The sequence below is a fragment of the Rhinopithecus bieti genome, unplaced genomic scaffold (assembly GCF_001698545.2).
Source record: "Rhinopithecus bieti isolate Rb0 unplaced genomic scaffold, ASM169854v2 scaffold_75559, whole genome shotgun sequence".
NCBI classification, from domain to species: Eukaryota; Metazoa; Chordata; class Mammalia; order Primates; family Cercopithecidae; genus Rhinopithecus; species Rhinopithecus bieti.
In genome coordinates, this window is record NW_016828162.1 from 16035 (window position 1) to 35570 (window position 19536).

At 52.4% G+C, this 19536-nt stretch overlaps 1 protein-coding gene across 2 annotated transcripts in view; it reads right to left on the reverse strand.

Moving 5' to 3' along the window:
* Positions 1-25: 25 nt before the first annotated feature.
* Positions 26-19536, reverse strand: part of RUVBL2 (RuvB like AAA ATPase 2) — a 22713-nt gene continuing 3202 nt past the window's right edge. For both annotated transcript variants that reach the window (XM_017864302.1, XM_017864303.1), the window contains exons 2-15: positions 16161-16215; positions 12810-12865; positions 11737-11878; positions 8724-8853; positions 8503-8569; positions 6202-6308; positions 6018-6111; positions 5473-5596; positions 5001-5095; positions 4784-4902; positions 1347-1466; positions 801-930; positions 265-379; positions 26-137 (exon numbers count right to left, since the gene is read on the reverse strand). In XM_017864302.1, coding sequence (XP_017719791.1) covers positions 112-137; positions 265-379; positions 801-930; positions 1347-1466; positions 4784-4902; positions 5001-5095; positions 5473-5596; positions 6018-6111; positions 6202-6308; positions 8503-8569; positions 8724-8853; positions 11737-11878; positions 12810-12865; positions 16161-16215 — 1380 coding nt within the window. In that variant the 3' untranslated portion in view covers positions 26-111. The remainder of the gene's footprint in view (positions 138-264; positions 380-800; positions 931-1346; positions 1467-4783; positions 4903-5000; positions 5096-5472; positions 5597-6017; positions 6112-6201; positions 6309-8502; positions 8570-8723; positions 8854-11736; positions 11879-12809; positions 12866-16160; positions 16216-19536) is intronic.

Below are 19536 nucleotides of genomic sequence, written 5' to 3' on the forward strand. Positions count from 1 at the left end.
TCAGGGCAACCACACACAGGGTGGGTGCAGCTTCAAACCATTTTATTATACAAAGTCACAGTGTCAGAACTCTGGTAGAAAACAGGGTGGGGACAGGGGATGACATCCAGCTCAGGAGGTGTCCATGGTCTCGCCTTCTGTGGGGAGAAGGAAGGCCACATGGTCAGTGTGGCCCTGGGGCAGGGCCTAAGACTTCTAGGCCGAGCTCCCTCTTCCTCCCTGAGGTTGGCTCTGGCAGTACAAGTGCAGGGTAGGGATTCTTACTGAGTTCATTGAAGAGGAAGGCGTCCTGGTACTCCTTCATGTACTGCGTGGAGCGGGACTCGTCCAGGAAGAGTGAGTAGACCCGCTTGATGTCATCCACCTGCACTTCTGTACCCTGGAGGGGAAGGGCAGGTCCTGAGTTGGGCCCCTCTCCGTGAGGCTCACGGCACAGACCCCAGCGTATGCCACCTCCATGTTCTAGGCAGCAGAGGGTGGCATGTGAGGGGAGGGCATTCTGGGCCAGATCGCCTGGGTCCAAATCCTGCCTGGCCATCTCCTGGTTGTGGGCCCAGCCTCTTCATTCCTGTTTCTTTATCTGTAAGGTGGACCTAACAGCATCTACTTACAGTCAACAGAGATTTACTGAGCACCTACTGGAGGCCAGGTGGGGAGATACAGAAGACAACCTGAGGGATGAAAATTCACTGCCTCTGAAAATGTACATCCTAGGTTGAAATCGGAACCCTGGCAGCCCCTGAAGCAGTGCGTCACTCACTGCCGCCATCTGGCCCTGCTGGCTAATTCGGCCGGCTGACCTTGCGTTTCCGGCACACCAGGCTTGCAGCCGTGATGAGCTGGATGGCGTAGCGCAGTGACGTCTCCAGCCCGATGCGGGTCAGCACTGTGTAGGCGTCCTCACTCATCTCCACATCTTCCTCCTCGCACCTGCAAGCAGTGGGGGACGGGGGTGGCTCAGCCAGGGCCCAGCCTCTGACTGCAGCAAAAGTGGCCACAGCAACCCTCTGGCCCTTCCCCACTGGGAATATGTGGCACCTCCATCTTAGAACCATAGAATGCTGAGGCTAGAAGAGCCACGGAGACGGGCTGGGCTGGACCTAAAACCTAGGCCTCCTGACCACCCCCCAGGGCGCTGGCCCCCACACCAGTCACGGGTACCTCGCCTCCCTTTCCCACCATGGCTCCTGCTCCTGGATCGGCGGCCACTGTCTGGGTGCCAGATCAGCCCTCTCTTTTGCAGGCCCAGCCACCATGCCAGTCCGCCAGACCTCAGTGTCGGCATTTGTCAAACAGGGTAGACCCCAGCCCCGCCTCTCAGGCGCACGGCCTGGTCCTGCACGCACCGGATGCGGAGGATCTGCTTCGTGTCTTTCTCGCTGTAGGGGGTGGTGGAGACGATAAGCAGCCGGTCCAGCAGGTCTATGGGGATGCCGTGGGGGCTCTGGTAGCTGGTGCCCCGGATTCTGAGGAAGAGGTAGAAAGGGGGCTGTCGGGGGATGCTCCCTTTTCATTCCCTTTGCTGGGAACACTCCCACCTCCCATCACCACCCACTCACTGGGCCCAACACCACTTAACCTTTAGCTCATGTCTCCTGTCACATGATGACATCACCCCCTGATGACGCAGCCTTCCACAACTGTGTCAGTCCCCCAAGGGCACCTTTCCGCAGAGCTGGGCTGCTTTAAGCTAGCTCTCTGCCTCCAGGATTACTGGATCAAGGTCCCACTCCCGTGCTCAACACAAAGCTTCACAAAGCTGGGGACAGAACCTGTCTTGTTCCCTGCTGCAGCGGGGCCAGCCCAGGGCTGGTGCCAGGGTATACAGTCAGTTCCCCTTATTCACCGCAGTGAGGTTCTAGAAAGTCACCGTGAACACTGCAGTTAGCCGATCCTGAGCCACTGCTCCTAGTGGAACACAGGGCTAGGCTCTCTTGACCCTCTACTCACAGTATTTTCGTCAATCAATATATATATAATCTGGGTCTATGCGTGTTTTCATTTGTGGGTTTCTGTTGTTTGTTTTTTAAGACGGAGTCTCGCTCTGTTGCGAGGCTGGAGTGCCGTGGTGTGACCTCGGCTCACTGCAACCCTCGTCTCCCGGGTTCAACCAATCCTCCTGCCTCAGCCTCCCAAGTAGCTGGGTCTACAGGCGCCTGCCACCATGCCCAGCTAATTTTTTCTATTTTTAATACAGACGGGGTTTCATCATGTTGGCTGGGATGGTCTCGCCGTTCTCTTGACCTCGTGATCTGCCCACCTCAGCCTCCCAAAGTGCTGGGATTACAGGAGTGAGCTACTGCGCCTGGCCTCATTTATGTGTGTTTCTATTTTCATGTGTTTATGTAATATCACTGTTTATTCTCGAACGTGGAGCTCATGTCAACAGCATTCTAACTTGGGCTCAGCGAAGCGTCTGTAACACGCTATTTCCTCCGTCAGGCATCACAGCCTCCCTGCACTTACAATACCAGACAGCACTTCAGCACTGTGCACAGGGGACATTTCAAACGGCAGGATCACCAACAAATGGCCCCAAAAAGTTTTTTTTTGAAAAAAGGCACAAAAACATGACAACACTTTGGGAGGCTGAGGCAGGCGGATTGCTTGAGCCCAGGAGTTTTAGGCCAACCTGGGCAACATGGCAAAACCCCATCTCTACAAAAAAAATACAAAAATACAAAATACAAAATAAAAAAATAAAATTAGGCTGGACGCAGTGGCTCACCCCTGTAATTCCAACGCTTTGGGAGGCCAAGGTGGGCAGATCACGAGGTCAGGAGTTCGAGACCAGCCTGGCCAATATGGTGAAACCCCGTCTCTACTAAAAATACCAAAATTAGCCAGGCATGGTTGGGGGTGTCTGTAATCCCAGCTACTCGGGAGGCTGAGGCAGGAGAACTGCTTGAACCCGGGAGGCAGAGCTTGCAGTGAGCCGAGATCGTGCTACTGCACTCCAGCCTGGCAAGAGAGTTAGACTCTGCCTCAAAATAAAAACAAAAATTAGCTAAGTATAGTGGTGCACGCCCATAGTCCCAGCTGATGAGGAGGCTGAGGCCAGAGGATTGATTGAGCCCCAGGGGTGGCGTGTGTGTGTGTGTGTGTGTGTGTGTGTGTATGTGTGTGTGGCAGGCACTGAGGCTGCAGTGAGCCATGATCGTGCCTCTGCACTGCAGCCTGGGCAACAGAGCAAGACCCTATCTCAAAAAAGAAAAGTGAAAACGTAGCACTAAATAGAATACAACAAGGACACTTATTTACAGCATGAGCGCTAAAGGGAGCAGGCAGTGTTGCCTCGTTCACACTCAGCTAGGAAAGTGGGTGCCAGGTGACTTGAATTTGTGGTCGAAAGCAGGGCAGATATTTACTTGCGGATTACAAATAAATCTTAGCAAACGAGGAGATTCTCAGATACGGAGTCTACAAACCATCAGGGCTGCCCGTAGCTGCTGCCTCCCACAGGAGGTGCCCCTGGGCAGTCCCCAGGCCCTGACCTGCAGTTTCTATGAAAACACCATCAGCCCTGGGGGTCTCTTCCAGTGTCCAGCCACCGAGAGATCAAATTCGGGCTCTGCCACTTTCTAGACTTGTGACCTGAGTAAGTCACTGGGCCTCACTTCCTGCCCTGTAAAATGGGGCTGAGGTGATATCTACCTTCTGAGCTTCTTCTGCAGATCCAAGGAGTTAAAAGAGCCAAACACAGAGCCAGGCACAGCGGCCCCCCATCCTCTGTAGGATGCCCGCTTCGTCTCTTTCGTGGTGCCCACCCCAACCGCCCAGTTTCAGCTGGGCCCACAGCTGCAGTGCTGCAGCTGACAGTCCCCAGCCTTCTTTGCCACCAGGTACAGCCCTGAGACTGAGCAGTGCCGGGCAATGGGATGTGGGTACAAGGGTGGGGTGCAGCCTGTGGATCACAGCCTATGGGGCTGTCTGCCTTCCACATCCCCCTGCTTCCTGTGGGCCAAAATGTGGCGAGGTGGAGAAGACAGCCAGTGGGCATGGTGGCGAGTGTCCATAATCCCAGCTACATAGGGTGCTGGCAACACCTGGGAGACCAGGTTTCCAGGCTTCAGCACAGCACAGTACCCTCTGTGTCACAGGAATCTGTCCCCGGCATCCTCAGACCAAATACAACACTAAGAGTTCCCCACGCACAGGGTGCTGGTAACACCTGGGAGACGAGGTTCCCAGGCTTCAGCATAGCACAGTACCCTGTGTCACAGGAATCTGTCCCCAGCATCCTCAGACCAAACACAACACTAAGAGTTCCCCACGCACAGGGTGCTGGCAACACCTGGGAGATGAGGTTCCCAGGCTTCAGCAGAGCATGGTACCCTCTGTGTCATGGGACTCTGTCCCTGGCATCCTCAGGCCAAACACAACACTAAGAGTTCTGTGAATGAAGTTGTTGGGTCGAAGTGACTGAACAGTCGTAGTTTATGTTGTGTCTAACAGATGTCACTGTGCTTCCCTCAAGATCAGAAAACATCCCACAGCACTCCTGTGGTGTCCTGCACCACCCTGGGGCGCTTCGGCACGCACTTTCAAAACTGCAGCCTTGGGGGCCAAAGGAGTAGCAAGACAGAAAGGCAGCAAGAACACAGTCTCGGGCTTCCTCGGAAGCAGAGCTGCCTCCCACCCGCCTTTTGTGAGGGAAGAGCGCACACCGCAGTCACCAGTCCCTCCCTGACCAGGTGTCAACACAGGCTCCCTGTGGACCCTCTGACCACATCCACTGCCCGGAGCATCCCGTTTTCCCCAGGGGCCCCTGTAGCTGGCTCACCGTGTGATGCCACGGTTGGTGGCCATGATCAGGACGGGCGCCATGTCACTCTCCAGGGCCCGGTTGAGGAAGGAAAAGCTCTCGATGTCCAGCATGTGGACCTCATCGATGAACAGCACCTGGGATTGGGGTGTGTGTGAGAGTCGCCACCCATGTCCCTGCTTCCCCAGCCCACCCCCACCCCGCCACCTGCTCCGGCCATGTCCCAGGTCCTCACTCCAGGGATGATCTCTGCCTTGCCCTCCTCGCGCCACTCTGCCACCTTGGCATTGATCTGCTCGCGGACTTCTGACTTGATCTCCCCTGTGTCACCTACGTGAGGCACAGGTTACATCAGGGAAGTCAGAGAGGAGGTGGGTTCCAGGGCCACAGTGTGACTAAGACAGAGAAGGATGATGCAGGGGTGGAGAAAGGGGAGCAAAACAAGGAGGGACGAGGAGAATGAAACATCCCCAGAGAGGAGGAACAGAGGCAGAGAACACAGGATGGGGAGAGGGCAGGGCGACACCCCCATCACAGCACCAGCAGCGGGGGACGAAGTGGACTTGCAGGTGGAGAACAGAGGCAGCCACAGGCCAGAGTTACAGGAAAGGGTGCGGAGCAAGTGGGCCACACTAGGAGCTCAGGAACAGAGGGGGCCCGAAGGAGGCTGCCAGGCCTGGGGCAGGGCAGGGCAGGAGGAGCCTCACCTGAGAAGAGCGCCAGGAAGCCCTGGGTGCGGGAGTTGATGACGTCGATCTCGTGCAGGGACACGGTGTGCACCACCTCCTTGCGTTTCTGGAGCTCCCCATCCGGGCACTGCACAAACTTGGTCTATGGGGCGGGGGTGGGAGAAGAAGGGAGAAGACAGGGCAGGGATGGGTATGAAGGGGGCCCCTAAAGGCCTCTGTCTGGGGGAGATTGGAGCTCCAGGAAATGGAGCTGGGAGGCTAAATGGGGTCATCCGGAAACCCCAGGCCCAGGAGGTAGTCAGGACTAGGGGTGTTCCAGAGAGCTAAGGGTCATGGGGGCTCCTGGAGGACCTCAGAAGCCACAGGCCACATGTGGTGATGTGAAACTACAGTGCCAGGCTGAGGGGCCCAGCTGTCCTAGGGTTACAGGGAAGACCCAGGAATACCAGGACAAAAAGTCAGAGTGACAGGAAGATCCAGACCCCATGGGTCACGGGGGTGATGGAGGAGGTGAAAACACCCCAGTGCTGGGGGTGAGGGGATCGCAGGACTCCCGGCCGCACCTGGGAGCCCATAGCGTCGTAGTCGCGGGCGCGTGTGAAGGAGCGGCCCAGCTTGGAGATCTTGCCTGTCGCCTTGTCAATGGTGATCACGTCCCTACAGAGGGATAGGGGGTGGAGTAAGGAAAGGAATGGGCCCAAGCTTGCCCATTCCCCTGGCTGCCTGGCATGGCCCCTGACTGCTCACCCGGCCTGGACCTTGTCCTTGGTCAGGGACTCAATCATCTTGGTGCCCAGGTCGTAGATGGTCTCCATCTCTGTGGTCTTGAGGGTCAGTTTGCCCACCTTGGAGCCCTGAGAGTGGGGACAAGCCAGGGAAGGGGATCAGAGAGGGCCCTGCTGTTGCCCCAGTGCCCCCAGTGTCCCCAGTGTTGATAAGCTTCTGGCTGTGCTCTGGCCTCTGCTTACACAGCTTCAAAATGGGCACGACACAAGGAAGCTCTTCGGGGAAGAGATATGGTGTGCTCACCAGCCTGACGTGGTGATGGCTCCGCAGGTGAACATGTATGTCCCAATCGACCATACTGGACACTTGGAATGTGTGCAGCTTTCTGTATGTCAATTAAAACTCAATAAAGCTCTTTTTTTTTTTTTTTGAGATGGTGTCTTGCTGTCACCCAGGCTGTAGTGCAGTGGTGCAATCTCGGCTCACTCCAACCTCCACCTCCCAGGTTCAAGCAGTTCTCCTGCCTCAGCCTCCCAAGTAGCTGGGATTACAGATGTGTGCCACCATGCCCAGCTAATTGTTTAGTATTTTTATTATTTTTAATGTTTTTTGAGATGGAGTTTCACTCTTGTTGCCCAGGCTGGAGTGTGATGGCGCGATCTCGGCTCACTGCAACCTCTGCCTCCTGGATTCAAGCAATTCTCCTGCCTTAGCCTCCTGAGTAGCTGGGATTACAGGCGCCTACCACCATGCCCAGCTAATTTTTTGTATTTTTAGTAGAGACAAGGTTTCACCATGTTGGTCAGGCTGGTCTTGAACTCCTGACCTCAGGTGATCCGCCCACCTCAGCCTCCAAAGTGCTGGGATTACAAGCATGAGCCACCGTGCCTGGCCATTTTGTATTTTTAGTAGAGAAGGGGTTTCACCATGTTGGCCAGGCTGGTTTTGAACTCCTGACCTCAAGTGATCCACCCACCTCAGCCTCCCAAAGTGCTGGGATTACAGTCGTGAGCCACCACACCCGGTCAAAACTCAATAAAACTCTTAATAAAAATAGTAAACAAAAAACATGCCTAAAAAATAAAGTCTATTGGCCGGGTGCGGTGGTTCACACCTGTAATCCCAGCACTTTGGAAGGCCGAGGCGGGTGGATCACGAGGTCAGGAGATCGAGACCATCCTGGCTAACACAGTGAAACCCCGTCTCTACTAAAAAAACCAAAAAATTAGCCAGGCGTGGTGGCGGGCACCTGTAATCTGCCCAGCTACTCGGGAGGCTGAGGCGGGAGAGTGGCATGAACCCAGAAGGCGGAGCTTGCAGTGAGCTAAGATCACGCCACTGCACTCCAGCCTGGGCAACAGAGTGAGATGCCGTCTCAAAATAAATAAATAATAAAGTCTATTATAAACAACATAGGCCCAAGGTCTCGCAAAATTGCCAAAGGCCACACTTTGACATTCCTATTTTATACCCAAATAAAAGCTGTTTTTGTTGATCGCGAAATCAGAAAACACAGCTATGCAAAAAGGAGAAAACAGAAATTGAAAAAAAAAAAGAAAAGAAAAAGGCCAGGTACGATGGCTCACGCCTGTAATCCCAGCACTTTGGGAGGCCGAGGTGGGCAGATCACGAGGTCAGGAGTTCGAGACCAGCCTGGCCAACATGGTGAAACCCATCTCTACTAAAAATATAAAAATTAGCTATGCCTGGTGGTGCACACCTGTAATCCCAGCTACTCGGGAGGCTGAGGCAGGAGAATCACTTGAACCCGGGAGGCAGAGGATGCAGTGAGCTGAGATCGCACCACTGTACTCCAGCCTGGGGGACACAGAGAGAGACTTGTCTCGGAAAAAAAAAAAAAAAAAAAGAGCAAATCACTTGTATCACGTAAGCTGGACAGGACATGCCTTTTGGCCACAGAATGGGTTTTGAAGTCTGTTGAGAATTCACTAACAGATCTCTCTCGTTATTTCACTACCTCAGTTTCTATTGCTTATAATGTCCCTCATGAGGGGATAAGTCACTGTCAAGTTAACTGACCTCCTACTGTAGGTCAGTTTATTTATACCCAAATAGAAGTTGTTTTTGTTGATCGCAAAATCAGAAAACACAGCTATGCAAAAGGAGAAAACAGAAATTGAAAAAAAAAAAAAAGAAAAGGAGAGGTATGGTGGTTCACGCCTGTAATCCCAGCACTTTGGGTTCTAGTCTGCAGCTAGGACATTCCATGGGATTCTGACCTCAGTGCACACCTGACACCTACTGTCTCCAACCCTGGCGCTGGAGGTGGCCTCAGCACGGTACAGACTCACGCAGACTCACCGTTCCTGTTGCCGGTCGATCAATCTGGATCTCCACCACCTCGCCTTCGATGATCTCCGTCTCCTCCCTAGCCAGAGAGCAGATCTGAGGAGACAGCCTGACACCTGTGCCCTCGGGAATCACAACCTTCCCAGAGCTCCGGGACAAAGGACAAGCCGCCCGGGGCGTGGAGTTGCTCCCAGGCTCTGGGGACTGGCACCCGCCTCGGGTCGCCTGCTTACTTGATGCGAACGCCGATGGACCGCCGGAAGGCCTGCGTTAGCGCCTCAGTCTTGCTCATCTCCAGGGAGAAGATTTCACTGCCGGCGATGGCTGTGAATGGTGTGTCGGGACCCAGGGCCTGCGCCATACCTGGGGAGGAGGCAGTCCGGGTAGGTGAAGCCGCTCTGGCCCTAGGTCCCCGACACCTGCTCTGTGGCAAACTAGCTCTTCTCCCACCCCAGGAAAGAGGGTTCAGTGCCATCCTACATGTAAGGACTTGGCTCTGAGCTGAGCAGAGCCCTGGGGAGCGGGAACTGGAGAGAAGGGTTCAGCCACGAGGCAGACAGTGAATGAGAAGACAGGGAGGGCAGGTTGCTCTGGCAGGCCTGGCTTAGAATCCCACATTGCCCAGAGGGTACACCCTAGAATCTCGCCACATCTGTCTCCCAGCCTCTATGAGCTGTTTAGCCTCAGAGCTGGGCAATGGGGAGCAGGGACTAAGGCTAAGGGGCTGCCACAATAGTTACAAGTGATGAAGGCAGATTGCCTGGGTTCTGATCCCAGATCCACCACTTAGTGCAGTCGGCACCGTGTGATCTGGACGGCTCCCCGAGCCTGTTTCCCCCTCGGTCTAATGGGGATGATAACAGGTGCCGGCATGGCATGACACCCTGCTTAGGAGCAACTATGGGTAGGCAGGCAGGCACGCACTGGTGCTCAGTGGTAACATGATTGCACAGCCTGAAACCGGCACAGGGCAGGGCGCTCGACCGCCTGTGGCCTGGGGTGGCCGGCAGGAAGCAGGGCTGTCTCCAGCAACGGCTCTGAGTGCCAGACCTTTCCCTCCACCTTCCTGGCCACAAGGTTTGGCCCAATGTGGGGCATGCCCTTACAGACAGGCTATTGCCACACCCTCCTGCCCAGTGTCAAGTGGTACCTCTTCTTGGTCCCCTTTGCAGATGCACAATGGCCGTCATCACAGAACTCAGCAAGTATCTGCTGAGGACTGAGTGGACGAGCATGGCCCATGCCACCTGGGGACACCAGGGGTCCTCTCTGCCTCCTTCACTAGACTAAGGAGCGTCCCCCCCAGGGCGAGGCCGGCCTCACCCCAGTGCTGCCCAGCACAGGGTTTGGCCTGCAGGAGGCTTTGCCTGGGAGACACAAGAAGAGGAAAGGCGAGGCCAGGCACAGTCACAACATGCCTAAAAAATAAAGTCTACAGGCTCACACCTATAATTCCAGCACTTTGGGAGGCCAAGGCAGGCGGGTGGATCACCTGAGGTCAGGAGTTCGGGACCAGCCTGGCCAACAGGGTGAAATCCCATTTCTACTAAAAATACAAAAATTAGTTGGGTGTGGTGGCACATATCTGTAATCCCAGCTACTTGGAAGGCTGAGACAGGAGGATCACTTGAACCCGGGAGGCAGAGGTTGCAGTGAGCGAAGATCACACCACTGCACTCCAGCCTGAGCAACAGAGTGAAACTGTCTCAAAAAAAAAAAAAAAAAAGAAGAGGAAAGGAGAAAGGATGGAGGGAAGGAAGGCACTGTGTGTGCCACATTCTGGGCCTGGACATGCTGTCCCCAGTGTCCGCCCAGGAGCCTCCTGGCCATCCTACTAGGCTTAGCTCAGGTATCCACTTCTCTGGAAGCCTCCACCGACAAATGCCACCACATGCCCCGTTTTCCTACCAAGGTCAGGTGCCTCCTCTGTCACATGCTACCTCCGCTGTAACACGTCACCTTGGAAGGGATCATGTCCATGACCACCTCCTCCAGTCCAGGAGCTCTTTGAAGTCAGGCCTTGGTCTAACTCATCTATGGGTCCCCAGTGTCCAGTCCAAGGCCTGGCACCCCAACAGGCACTGCTTTATCTTCACTGAAGACCTGGCTGTTATTCTGATTCTTCCTGCCTGGCTCCATCTTCAGCACAGAGGTGGGAGTGAGTGGGAAGAGCAGTGGGTTAGGAAAAGCTTCAGTGGGGCAGAGATGCTGAAGTAGGGTTTTGAAGGATAAATAGGAGTTCAACAAGGAAGAAGAAGAACAGCTGGGAGTGAAAAAATCATAAATCACTAGTGGACTGCAACAGAGATGCTGGGTGACTCCTCAATACCCACCTTCCCCTTCTTCCTTAGTTCCAGAACCCTCATTTTCTTTCCTGTTTTCTTTTCTTTTTTTTTTTTTTTTTTTTTTAACGAGTCTGGCTCTGTCTCCCAGGCTGGAGTACAGTGGCGGGATCGCAGCTCACTGCAAAACCCTCCTCCCAGGCTTAGACCCTTCTCCTGCCTCAGCCTCCCGAGTAGCTGGGACTACAGGTGCCACCACCTCGCCCGCTTTTGTATTTTTAGTAGAGACGGGGTTTCACCGTGTTAGCCAGGATGGTCTCGATCTCCTGACCTCGTGATCCGCCCGTCTCGGCCTCCCAAAGTGCTGGGATTACAGGCTTGAGCCACCGCGCCCGGCCCTCCTGTTTTCTTTTTTAAAATTTTTTATTTTTACAACCTGTTGTCCAACAGAAGAATCTTCATTTTCTTAAGGCAAAAATGGTCCGAATTATGAAATTTTAAAAAACATTTAATGTCCCAGCCTCCCCAAAAACAGAGTGTGATCATATGATTAAATTCTAGTCAATGAGATATAAGCAGAAGCATGGAGGATTTCCAAGATGACTGCTTAAAGGAAGCCAACTCGAGGGGGTTCACCGTCATGCTAACTCTTTTCTTCCTGCTGCCTGGATTATGAATGGGAAGGCTGGAGCTCCGGCAGCCCTCTTGGAACATGACGTCCTCTTGACACTGGAACCAAGTGCAGAGGATGATGAGGCAGGAAGATGGAAGACTTCCTGGAACTACTTAATAAGTCCCAAATGGCCTACCTCTAGATTCTTCCACAGCCGAGAATGAATTCTGAGTGTTTAAGCCACCGTCACTTTGGGTCATCGGTTAAATGTGGCTGATCCTGACCCTGACCCACATAGGAGGAGTTATTTACCAGGGACAAGGAGAGTTCCTGCCCTGGGAGGTTTCTTACCCATGGCGATGGCCGTCTTCCCCGTCCCTGGCTGGCCAGCAATAAGGACTGCCCGCCCGGCAATCTTCCCCTCCCGGATCATCTCCAGCACCACTCCAGCTGCCCGCCGTGCCGCCAGCTGACCCACCATGCCCTGCGAAGCCTGTGGGTGGGAGGCAGCACATGAGGTGATTTCCTACGGGGCTACCACTGCATTTCTACCACATCCTGGCTAGTGAGATGGAAGCAGATATTACTAACAGGACTTCTGGGAAAAGCCAAAAAAGCTTTCTCCATTTTTTTTGCGACAAGATCTCACTCTGTCACCCAGGCTGAAGTACAGTGGTACGATCATGGCTCACTGTAGCCTTGACTTCTAGGGATCAAGAGATCCTTCCACCTTAGCCTCTTGAGTAGCTGGGACCACAAATGTGCGCCACCATGTCCAGTTAATTTTTAAAATTTTTTGTAGAGACGGGGTCTCATTATGTTACCCAGACTGGCCTCAAACTCTTAGGCTCAAGCAATCTTCCCACCTCAGCCTCCCAAAGTGTTGGGATTACAAGCATGAGCCATTGCACTCAGCCAAATTTTTTTTTAAGGTGGCAAAGTAATTGCTACCCAATTCCAATTCTTTTTTTTTTTTTTTTTTTTTTTGAGATGTCACCCAGGCTGGAGTGCAGTGGCACAGTCTCAGCTCACTGCAACCTCTACCTCCCAGGTTCAAGCGATTCTCCTGCCTCAGCCTCTTGAGTAGCTGGGATTACAGGCATGCACCACCACGTCCGGCTAATTTTTGTATTTTTTGTAGAGATGGGGTTTCACCATGTTGGCCAGGCTGGTCTTGAACTCTGACCTCAGGTGATCCACCCACCTGGACCTCCCAAAGTGCTGGGATTACACGCATGAGCCACCACACCCAGCCTAACCAATTCTTTAGTACCAAGAAAACCCACGTGTGGCTGAAGTTTATGGATATGTAGCCAAAGGTCCAGAAGACCGTAACGTAGTCCCCACACTCCCCAGGGCCCTGGGTACCCACCACCTAAGACCTTCATGGAGAGGCCCTCACACCCCAGCCTCCTCTGCTCTACCTGCCGAGGCTCCAAAGCATCGTCCAGCCCCAGTCCCCGAATGTGGGAGTGGGCACCTATGTGAAGGGAAAGAACAAAGACTCAGTTACTAGCCAGCTTGCTGCACGTGTGGCCTGACCCCTCTGAGCCCTGGTTTCCTTCCTTGTCAAAGGGGTGGGTGGGAGTAGGGAGTAGGGGGTGGGGGGAATGAAGGGGCACAGGGGAAGGATATCCCAAATTGGCACCTCCCTAGCAAGATGGCTGAAGGTGGTAAATACTCAATGAACTGGAGCTGCTCTGAGGATGCATCCTAGTTAAATGAAAGTCAATGAGACCTGATTAAGCACATCATCGTACTAAGAACTAACCACAAGGGCTAACGATCACAATTACTTCGTGTTTATGGCTTACACAGCACCCACATGTTCTCAGTTTATTCCATATGACCCTGCAAAAAAAGAGCCCTGGCCGGGGCCGGGCGCGGTGGCTCATGCCTGTAATCCCAGCACTTTGGGAGGCCAAGGCAGGCGGATCACTGGAGGTCAGGAGTTCGAGACCAGCCTGGCCAACATGGTGAAACCCCGTCTCTCTTAAAAATACAAAAATTAGCCAGGCGTGGTGGCAGATGACTATAATCCCAGCTTCTCAGGAGGCTGAGGCAGGAGAATTGCTTGAACCTGGGAGGCGGAGGTTGCAGTGAGCCGAGATTGTACCACTGCACTCCAGCCTGGGCGACAGAGCAAGACCTGTCTCAATAAAACAAAATACAATGAAACAAGAGTCCTGGCTGCTATCACCCTGAAAACACTCCTGGGTATCAAAATGGCCAGAGTCCCAGGACCTATTGATATGAATGGGGAGGGAGCTCACAGACGTTAGGTCCCAAGCCCCAGCCACACAGCCAGCGAGAGGGGAAGATGGGATTCCAATGCTTTACATTAGCTAAGGGTTAAGCAAACCTCAGCCTGTAGATCAGCCACCTATTTTTGCAAATAAAATTTTATTGGAGCTGGGCGTGGTGGCTCATGGCTATAATTCCAGCACTTTGGGAGGCAGAGGCAAGCAGATCACCTGAGGTCAGGAGTTTGAGACTAGCCTGGTCAACATGGTGAAACTCCATCTCTACTAAAAAATACAAAAATTAGCCTGGCATGGTGGCATGCACCTGTAGTCTCAGATACTTGGGAGGCTGAGGCACTAGAGTCGCTTAAACCTGGGAGGTGGAGGTTGCAGTGAGCTGAGATCGCCCCACTGCACTCCAGCCTGGGCAACACAGTGAGACTCCATCTCAAAAAACAAAACAAAACAAAAAAAACCCAACCAAAAAATCTTTGTGTTGGAACACTGCCATGCCAGTTCATTTACATACTGTCTGGGGCTGCCTTCGCACTGCAAGAGGAGAGTTGAGTAGTTTCAACGAGGAAAGATTTACCATCTGACACTTTAAGAAAGATTTGCTGACACCAGTGCTTGACTGTGAGCACCCCAAGGGTGGCTCCTGGGTGCAGTTAGTCTCTACTGGGTCCTCAGCTCCCAAGTAGTGCTTGGCTGTTCATCTTTTCTTTTTTTTTAATTTTTTAAAATTTTTTATTGTTTTTTTTTGAGAGAGGGTCTCACTTTGTCACCCAGGCTGCAGTGCGGTGGTACAGTCACATCTCACCACAGCCTGAACCTCCTTGGTTCAAGCAGTTCTCCCAAGTAGCTGGGACTCAGGCATGCACCACCACTGTCTGCTAATTTTTTCATTTTATTTTATTATTTCTTTTAGAGACAGGGTCATGTGACTATGTGACTCAGGCTGGTCTTGAACTCCTGATTCAAGCAGTCCTCCTGCCTCCGCCTCTCAAAGTGTTTGGATTACAGGCATGACCCATCATGCCCGGCCATACTTGGCACTTTTTATTTGTTTTTGAGATGGAGTCTCACTTTGTCACCTAAACTGGAGCGCAGTGGCATGATATTGGCTCACTGCAACCTCTGCCTCCCAGGTTCAAGCCATCCTCCCTAGTAGCTGGGATTACAGGCATGCACCACCATGCCTGGCTAAGTTTTGTATTTTTAGTAGAGACGGGATTTCACCATGTTGGCCAGGCTGGTCTCAAACTCCTGACTTCAGGTGATCCACCTGCCTTGGCCTCCCAAAGTGCTGGGATTACAGGTATGAGACACTTAACCTAGCCTCAGCACTTTTATTTATTTATTTATTTAGAGACAGAGTTTCACTCTTGTCACCCAGGCTGGAATACAATGGCATGATCTTGGCTCACTGCAACCTCTGCCTCCCGGTTCAAGGGGTTCTCCTACCTAAGCCTCTGAGCAGCTGGGATTACAGGTGTGTGCCACCACGCCCAGCAAATGTTCATATTTTTAGTAGAGACGAGGTTTCACCATGTTGGCCAGGCTGGTCTCAAACTCCTGACCTCAGGTGATCCACTGGTCTCGGCCTCCCAAAGTGCTGGAATTACAGGCGTGAGCCACTGTGCTCAGCACCCTGGTACTTTTAATAGATGAAACAGTGTTGGCACACAGCCCCGAAGTGTTTTATATCAACTACTTTATTGAATCTTACATTAACTGATGAGGTGAACTATCTTGCAGATTAGGAAACTGAGGCACAGAGAGGAACTAGTCCTTGGCCACATGGTGGAAAAGTGGCAGAGCTAAGCTTCAGGAATCCAGCACTGGGCTTCTAAAACCCATGTTCACAGCCAGGAGCCCTTACTGCCTTTCTCAGAGGCCCTGAATGAGTCTGCTGCATGAATGAATGCGGTCTCTTTCCTGACGGTAAAGCTCTTTGTGAGAGCGCACCCTGCTGGCCTCACTGCACCTCAGCTTCCTGCTCTGTGAGCTGGGGCCAGTGATTTCGCTGTTCTGAAAATTCAGTTCAGTCAGCTAACAGTTGTAATATGCACCTCATGGGGTTACTGCAAGGGTTCCACGGGACGCAAACTCGTGCATTCAATGGTTATCTCTTGATCATCTGCTCTGTCAGGTCCTGTGCTAGGGACACAGCTAGGAATGAGACAGACCCGGTCCCTGCCCTCAGGGAACTCACCCCACAGTGTGTACTGGGTATACGAGGTCAAACCCAGTAAAGCACCCAATAAATATCTATGACCTCCAGGCAAATACACCCGGGAACCCCACCAGGATAGCCAAGCTAGCAGCCTGGCCCCCACTGCATCATCTGACCCAACTCTGGAACTGAGGATCCTCCTCCCCCAGCAGACAGAGGGAGAGGGGGAACAGTAGTGGGGGGCAGTTGGTGTGCAGACCACCTCCCTCTCCATCTTAGGGGTCCTCAATAGGTTTGCTCAATCAGGGCATATGGCAGGCAGGGCTTAGCTCCTATTCCTGACCCAACTCACTCACCGATTCGCTCAATCCTTGTCACGTCACGGATCTCCGGGACTTTGGTTGTGGCTGTCTGGGGGTGCAAGAAGATGTGTCAGAGGACTAGTGTGGTCCCAGCTTTCACCAACGGCCCCTCTGTCCCTCCCATGAGATGGTCCTTTCCACTCCTTCCCCTCACAGTTAGGCGATGGGTCAGGTGCCAGTCACCCCCACCCCTCTTGCCTGTTACAGCCTAATGGCTGCTTGGTTGAGCCCCAAGAAGACAAGGACTGTCTGTCTCATCCACAGCTCGGTCCTCAGGGTCCAGCACGTATTTGGTTATTTGGTGAAAGAATTAAGTCCTCCCTCTTTTCTTTTCTTTTCTTTCTTTCTTTCTTTTCTTTCTTTCTGTCTTTCTTTCTTTCTTTCTCTCTTTTTTTTTTTGAGACAAAGTCTCACTCTGTCACCCAGGCTGGAGTGCAGTGGCCCAATCTCGGCTCACTGCAACCTCCGCCTCCTGGGTTCAAGCAGTTCTCTGCCTCAGCCTCCTGAGTAGCTGGGATTACAGGTACGTGTCAACACACCTGGCTGATTTTGTATTTTAGTAGAGATGGGTTTTGCCATGTTGGCCAGGCTGGTCTCAAACTCCTAGCCTAAAGTGATATGCGAGCCTTGGCTTCCCAGAGGGCTGGGATTATGGGCATGAGCCACTATGCCTGTCCAAGTCCTCCCTATTTCTTTATTTTATTTTATTTTTTGAGATGGAGTCTGCTCTGTCACCCAGGTTGGAGTGCAGTGGCCCAATCTCAGCTCACTGCAACCTCTGCCTCCTGGGTTTAAGCGATTCTCCTGCCTCAGCCTCCTGAGTAGCTGGGCCTACAGGCACACACCACCACACCTGGCTAATTTTCTTGTATTTTAATAGAGATGGGGTTTTGCCATGTTGGCCAGGCTGGTCTCAAACCCCTGACCTCAAGTGATCTGCCCGCCACGTCCTCCCAAAGTGCTGGGATTATAGGTGTGAACCACCGTGCCCTGACAAGTCCTCCCCATTTCTAATAACTGTGAGCTCCTTAAGGACAGACATCAATGAGGAGCAGGCATGAAGCTGGACATGGTCTGGCCCCTGCTAATTTCCCAGCATCCCTTGTACCAGGCGGCCCCAGTTCTCAACCACCAGGCCTCGCACATGCTGGCCTGAGTCCAGACTGCGCTCCCTGCTTTCTCGCTGAATTAGATCAAGTGCTGCCCCCTAGGGGAGGCCCTTTCTGACCACCACCCCTGCCACCCTAGTTTTAGGACCTCTAGACATTCAGACAGTTGAAAGTCCTCCCCGGGAGCCTAATCTCACATTCCTAAGGGGGATGGATGGATCAACATTCTCAGCTCCAGTGGACATGAGTCCCATGAAGGGCACAGCCTGTGTCTCTCTTGTTTCCCTCGGGACTCAATGTCTGTGGTTTGCATAAGTGATACTCTAAAGTGTTGAGCTCATTCAACAAGAATACACTGAGGCCTCCCATGTTGACAGTTCTCCAAAGAGAGAAGCCAGCTACCACGCCTTCTCACATGGGAGAGGGAGGTGAGTAAACACCACCTGGGACAATTCAGGAGCCCCTCTGGAGGTCCACACTAAACATGGACACTAGTATTCACAGCAGCTAAAAGGTAGAAACAACCCACATGTCCATCAGCTGAGGAACGGCGAACTAAAATGTGGTCTATTTGTGCAACGGAATATTATTCAGTCATAAAAAGGAATGGAGTTCTTTTTCCTTGTTTTTGAGACAGAGTCTCACTCTGTCACCCAGGCTGGAGTGCAATGGCACAATCTTGGCTCACTACCACCTCCGCTTCCTAGGTTCAAGCGATTCTCCTGCCTCAGCCTCCCGAGTAGCTGGGATTACAGGCACCTGCCACCACGCCTGGCTAATTTTTTTTTTTTTTTTTTGTATTTTTCAGTAGAGATGGGGTTTCACCATGTTGGCCAGGCTGGTCTTGATCTCCTGACTTCAGGAGATCCACCAGCCTTGGCACCCCAACGTGTTGGGATTACATGTGTGAGTCACCATTCCTGGCCAGGAATGGAGTTCTAATACATGCTACAACGTGGATGAACTTTGAAAACGTTATGCTGACTGAAAGATGCCACACACGAAAGACACGTATTGTATGTGGCTACATGAAGTAGCCACAATAAGCAAATCCATATACAGAGAAAGACTAGTGGCTGCCTAGAACTGAAGACGGGAGGTATGGGAGGATTAGCGGTGACAGGTAAGTAGCATGGCGTTTCTTTTTGGCGTGATGACAATGTTCTAAAATTGACTGTGGAAATGGCTGCACAATTGTGAATATGCTAGAAAACACTGAGCTGTATACTTTAAATGGGTGAATTATGTAGTATGTGAATTCTATCTCAATAAAGCTATTAAGAAGAAAAACAACAGGCTGGGCGTAGTGGCTCCCACCTGTAATACCAGCACTTTGGAAGGCTGAGGCAGGCAAATCACTTGAGGTCAGGGGTTTAAGACCAGCCTGGCCAACATGGTGAAACCCTGTCTCTACTAAAAATACAAAAATTAGGCCAGGCACGGTGGCTCACACCTGTAATTCTAGCACTTTGGGAGGTCAAGGCAGGTGGATCACTTGAGGTCAGGAGTTCGAGACCAGTCTGGGCAACATTGTGAAACCCAGTCTACACTAAAAATATAAAAAATTAGCCAGGCGTGGTGGCGGGTGCCTGTAATCCCAGCTACTTGGGAGGCTGAGGCAGAAGAAATGCTTGAACCCAGGAGGAGACGGTTGTAGTGAGCACAGATCGCACCACTGCACTCCAGACTGGGCGACAGACAGAGCAAGACCCTATCACTAACACATGTGCGCGCACACACACACACACACACACACACAAATACAAAAATTAGCTGGGCATGGTGCACCTGTAGTCCCAGCTACTCAGGAGGCTGAGGCAGGAGGATCATTTGAACCTGGGAGGCAGAGGCTGCAGGGAGCCAAGATCACACCATTGCACTACACCTGAGAGACAGAGTGAGACTCTGTCTTGAAAAAAAGCAAAACAAAGAAACAATCCTGGATGCTGGATCTTTGCACGTCTGTTACATTATTTTCTGACACTTCGGAATAGTTCATAATTTTTTTTTTTTTTTGAGATGGAGTCTCGCTCTGTCGCCCAGGCTGGAGTGCAGTGGCCGGATCTCAGCTCACTGCAAGCTCCGCCTCCCGGGTTTACGCCATTCTCCTGCCTCAGCCTCCCGAGGAATAATTCATAATTTCTAATGAGGAAAAGGAAGGCTAAGAAGCCAGCACGCTAACCTAGGCCACCTATCCCCAACTCTTCTTCCTTCCCACAGGTTTGTGTGTGTGTGTGTGTTTTTTTTTTTTTTTTTTTTTT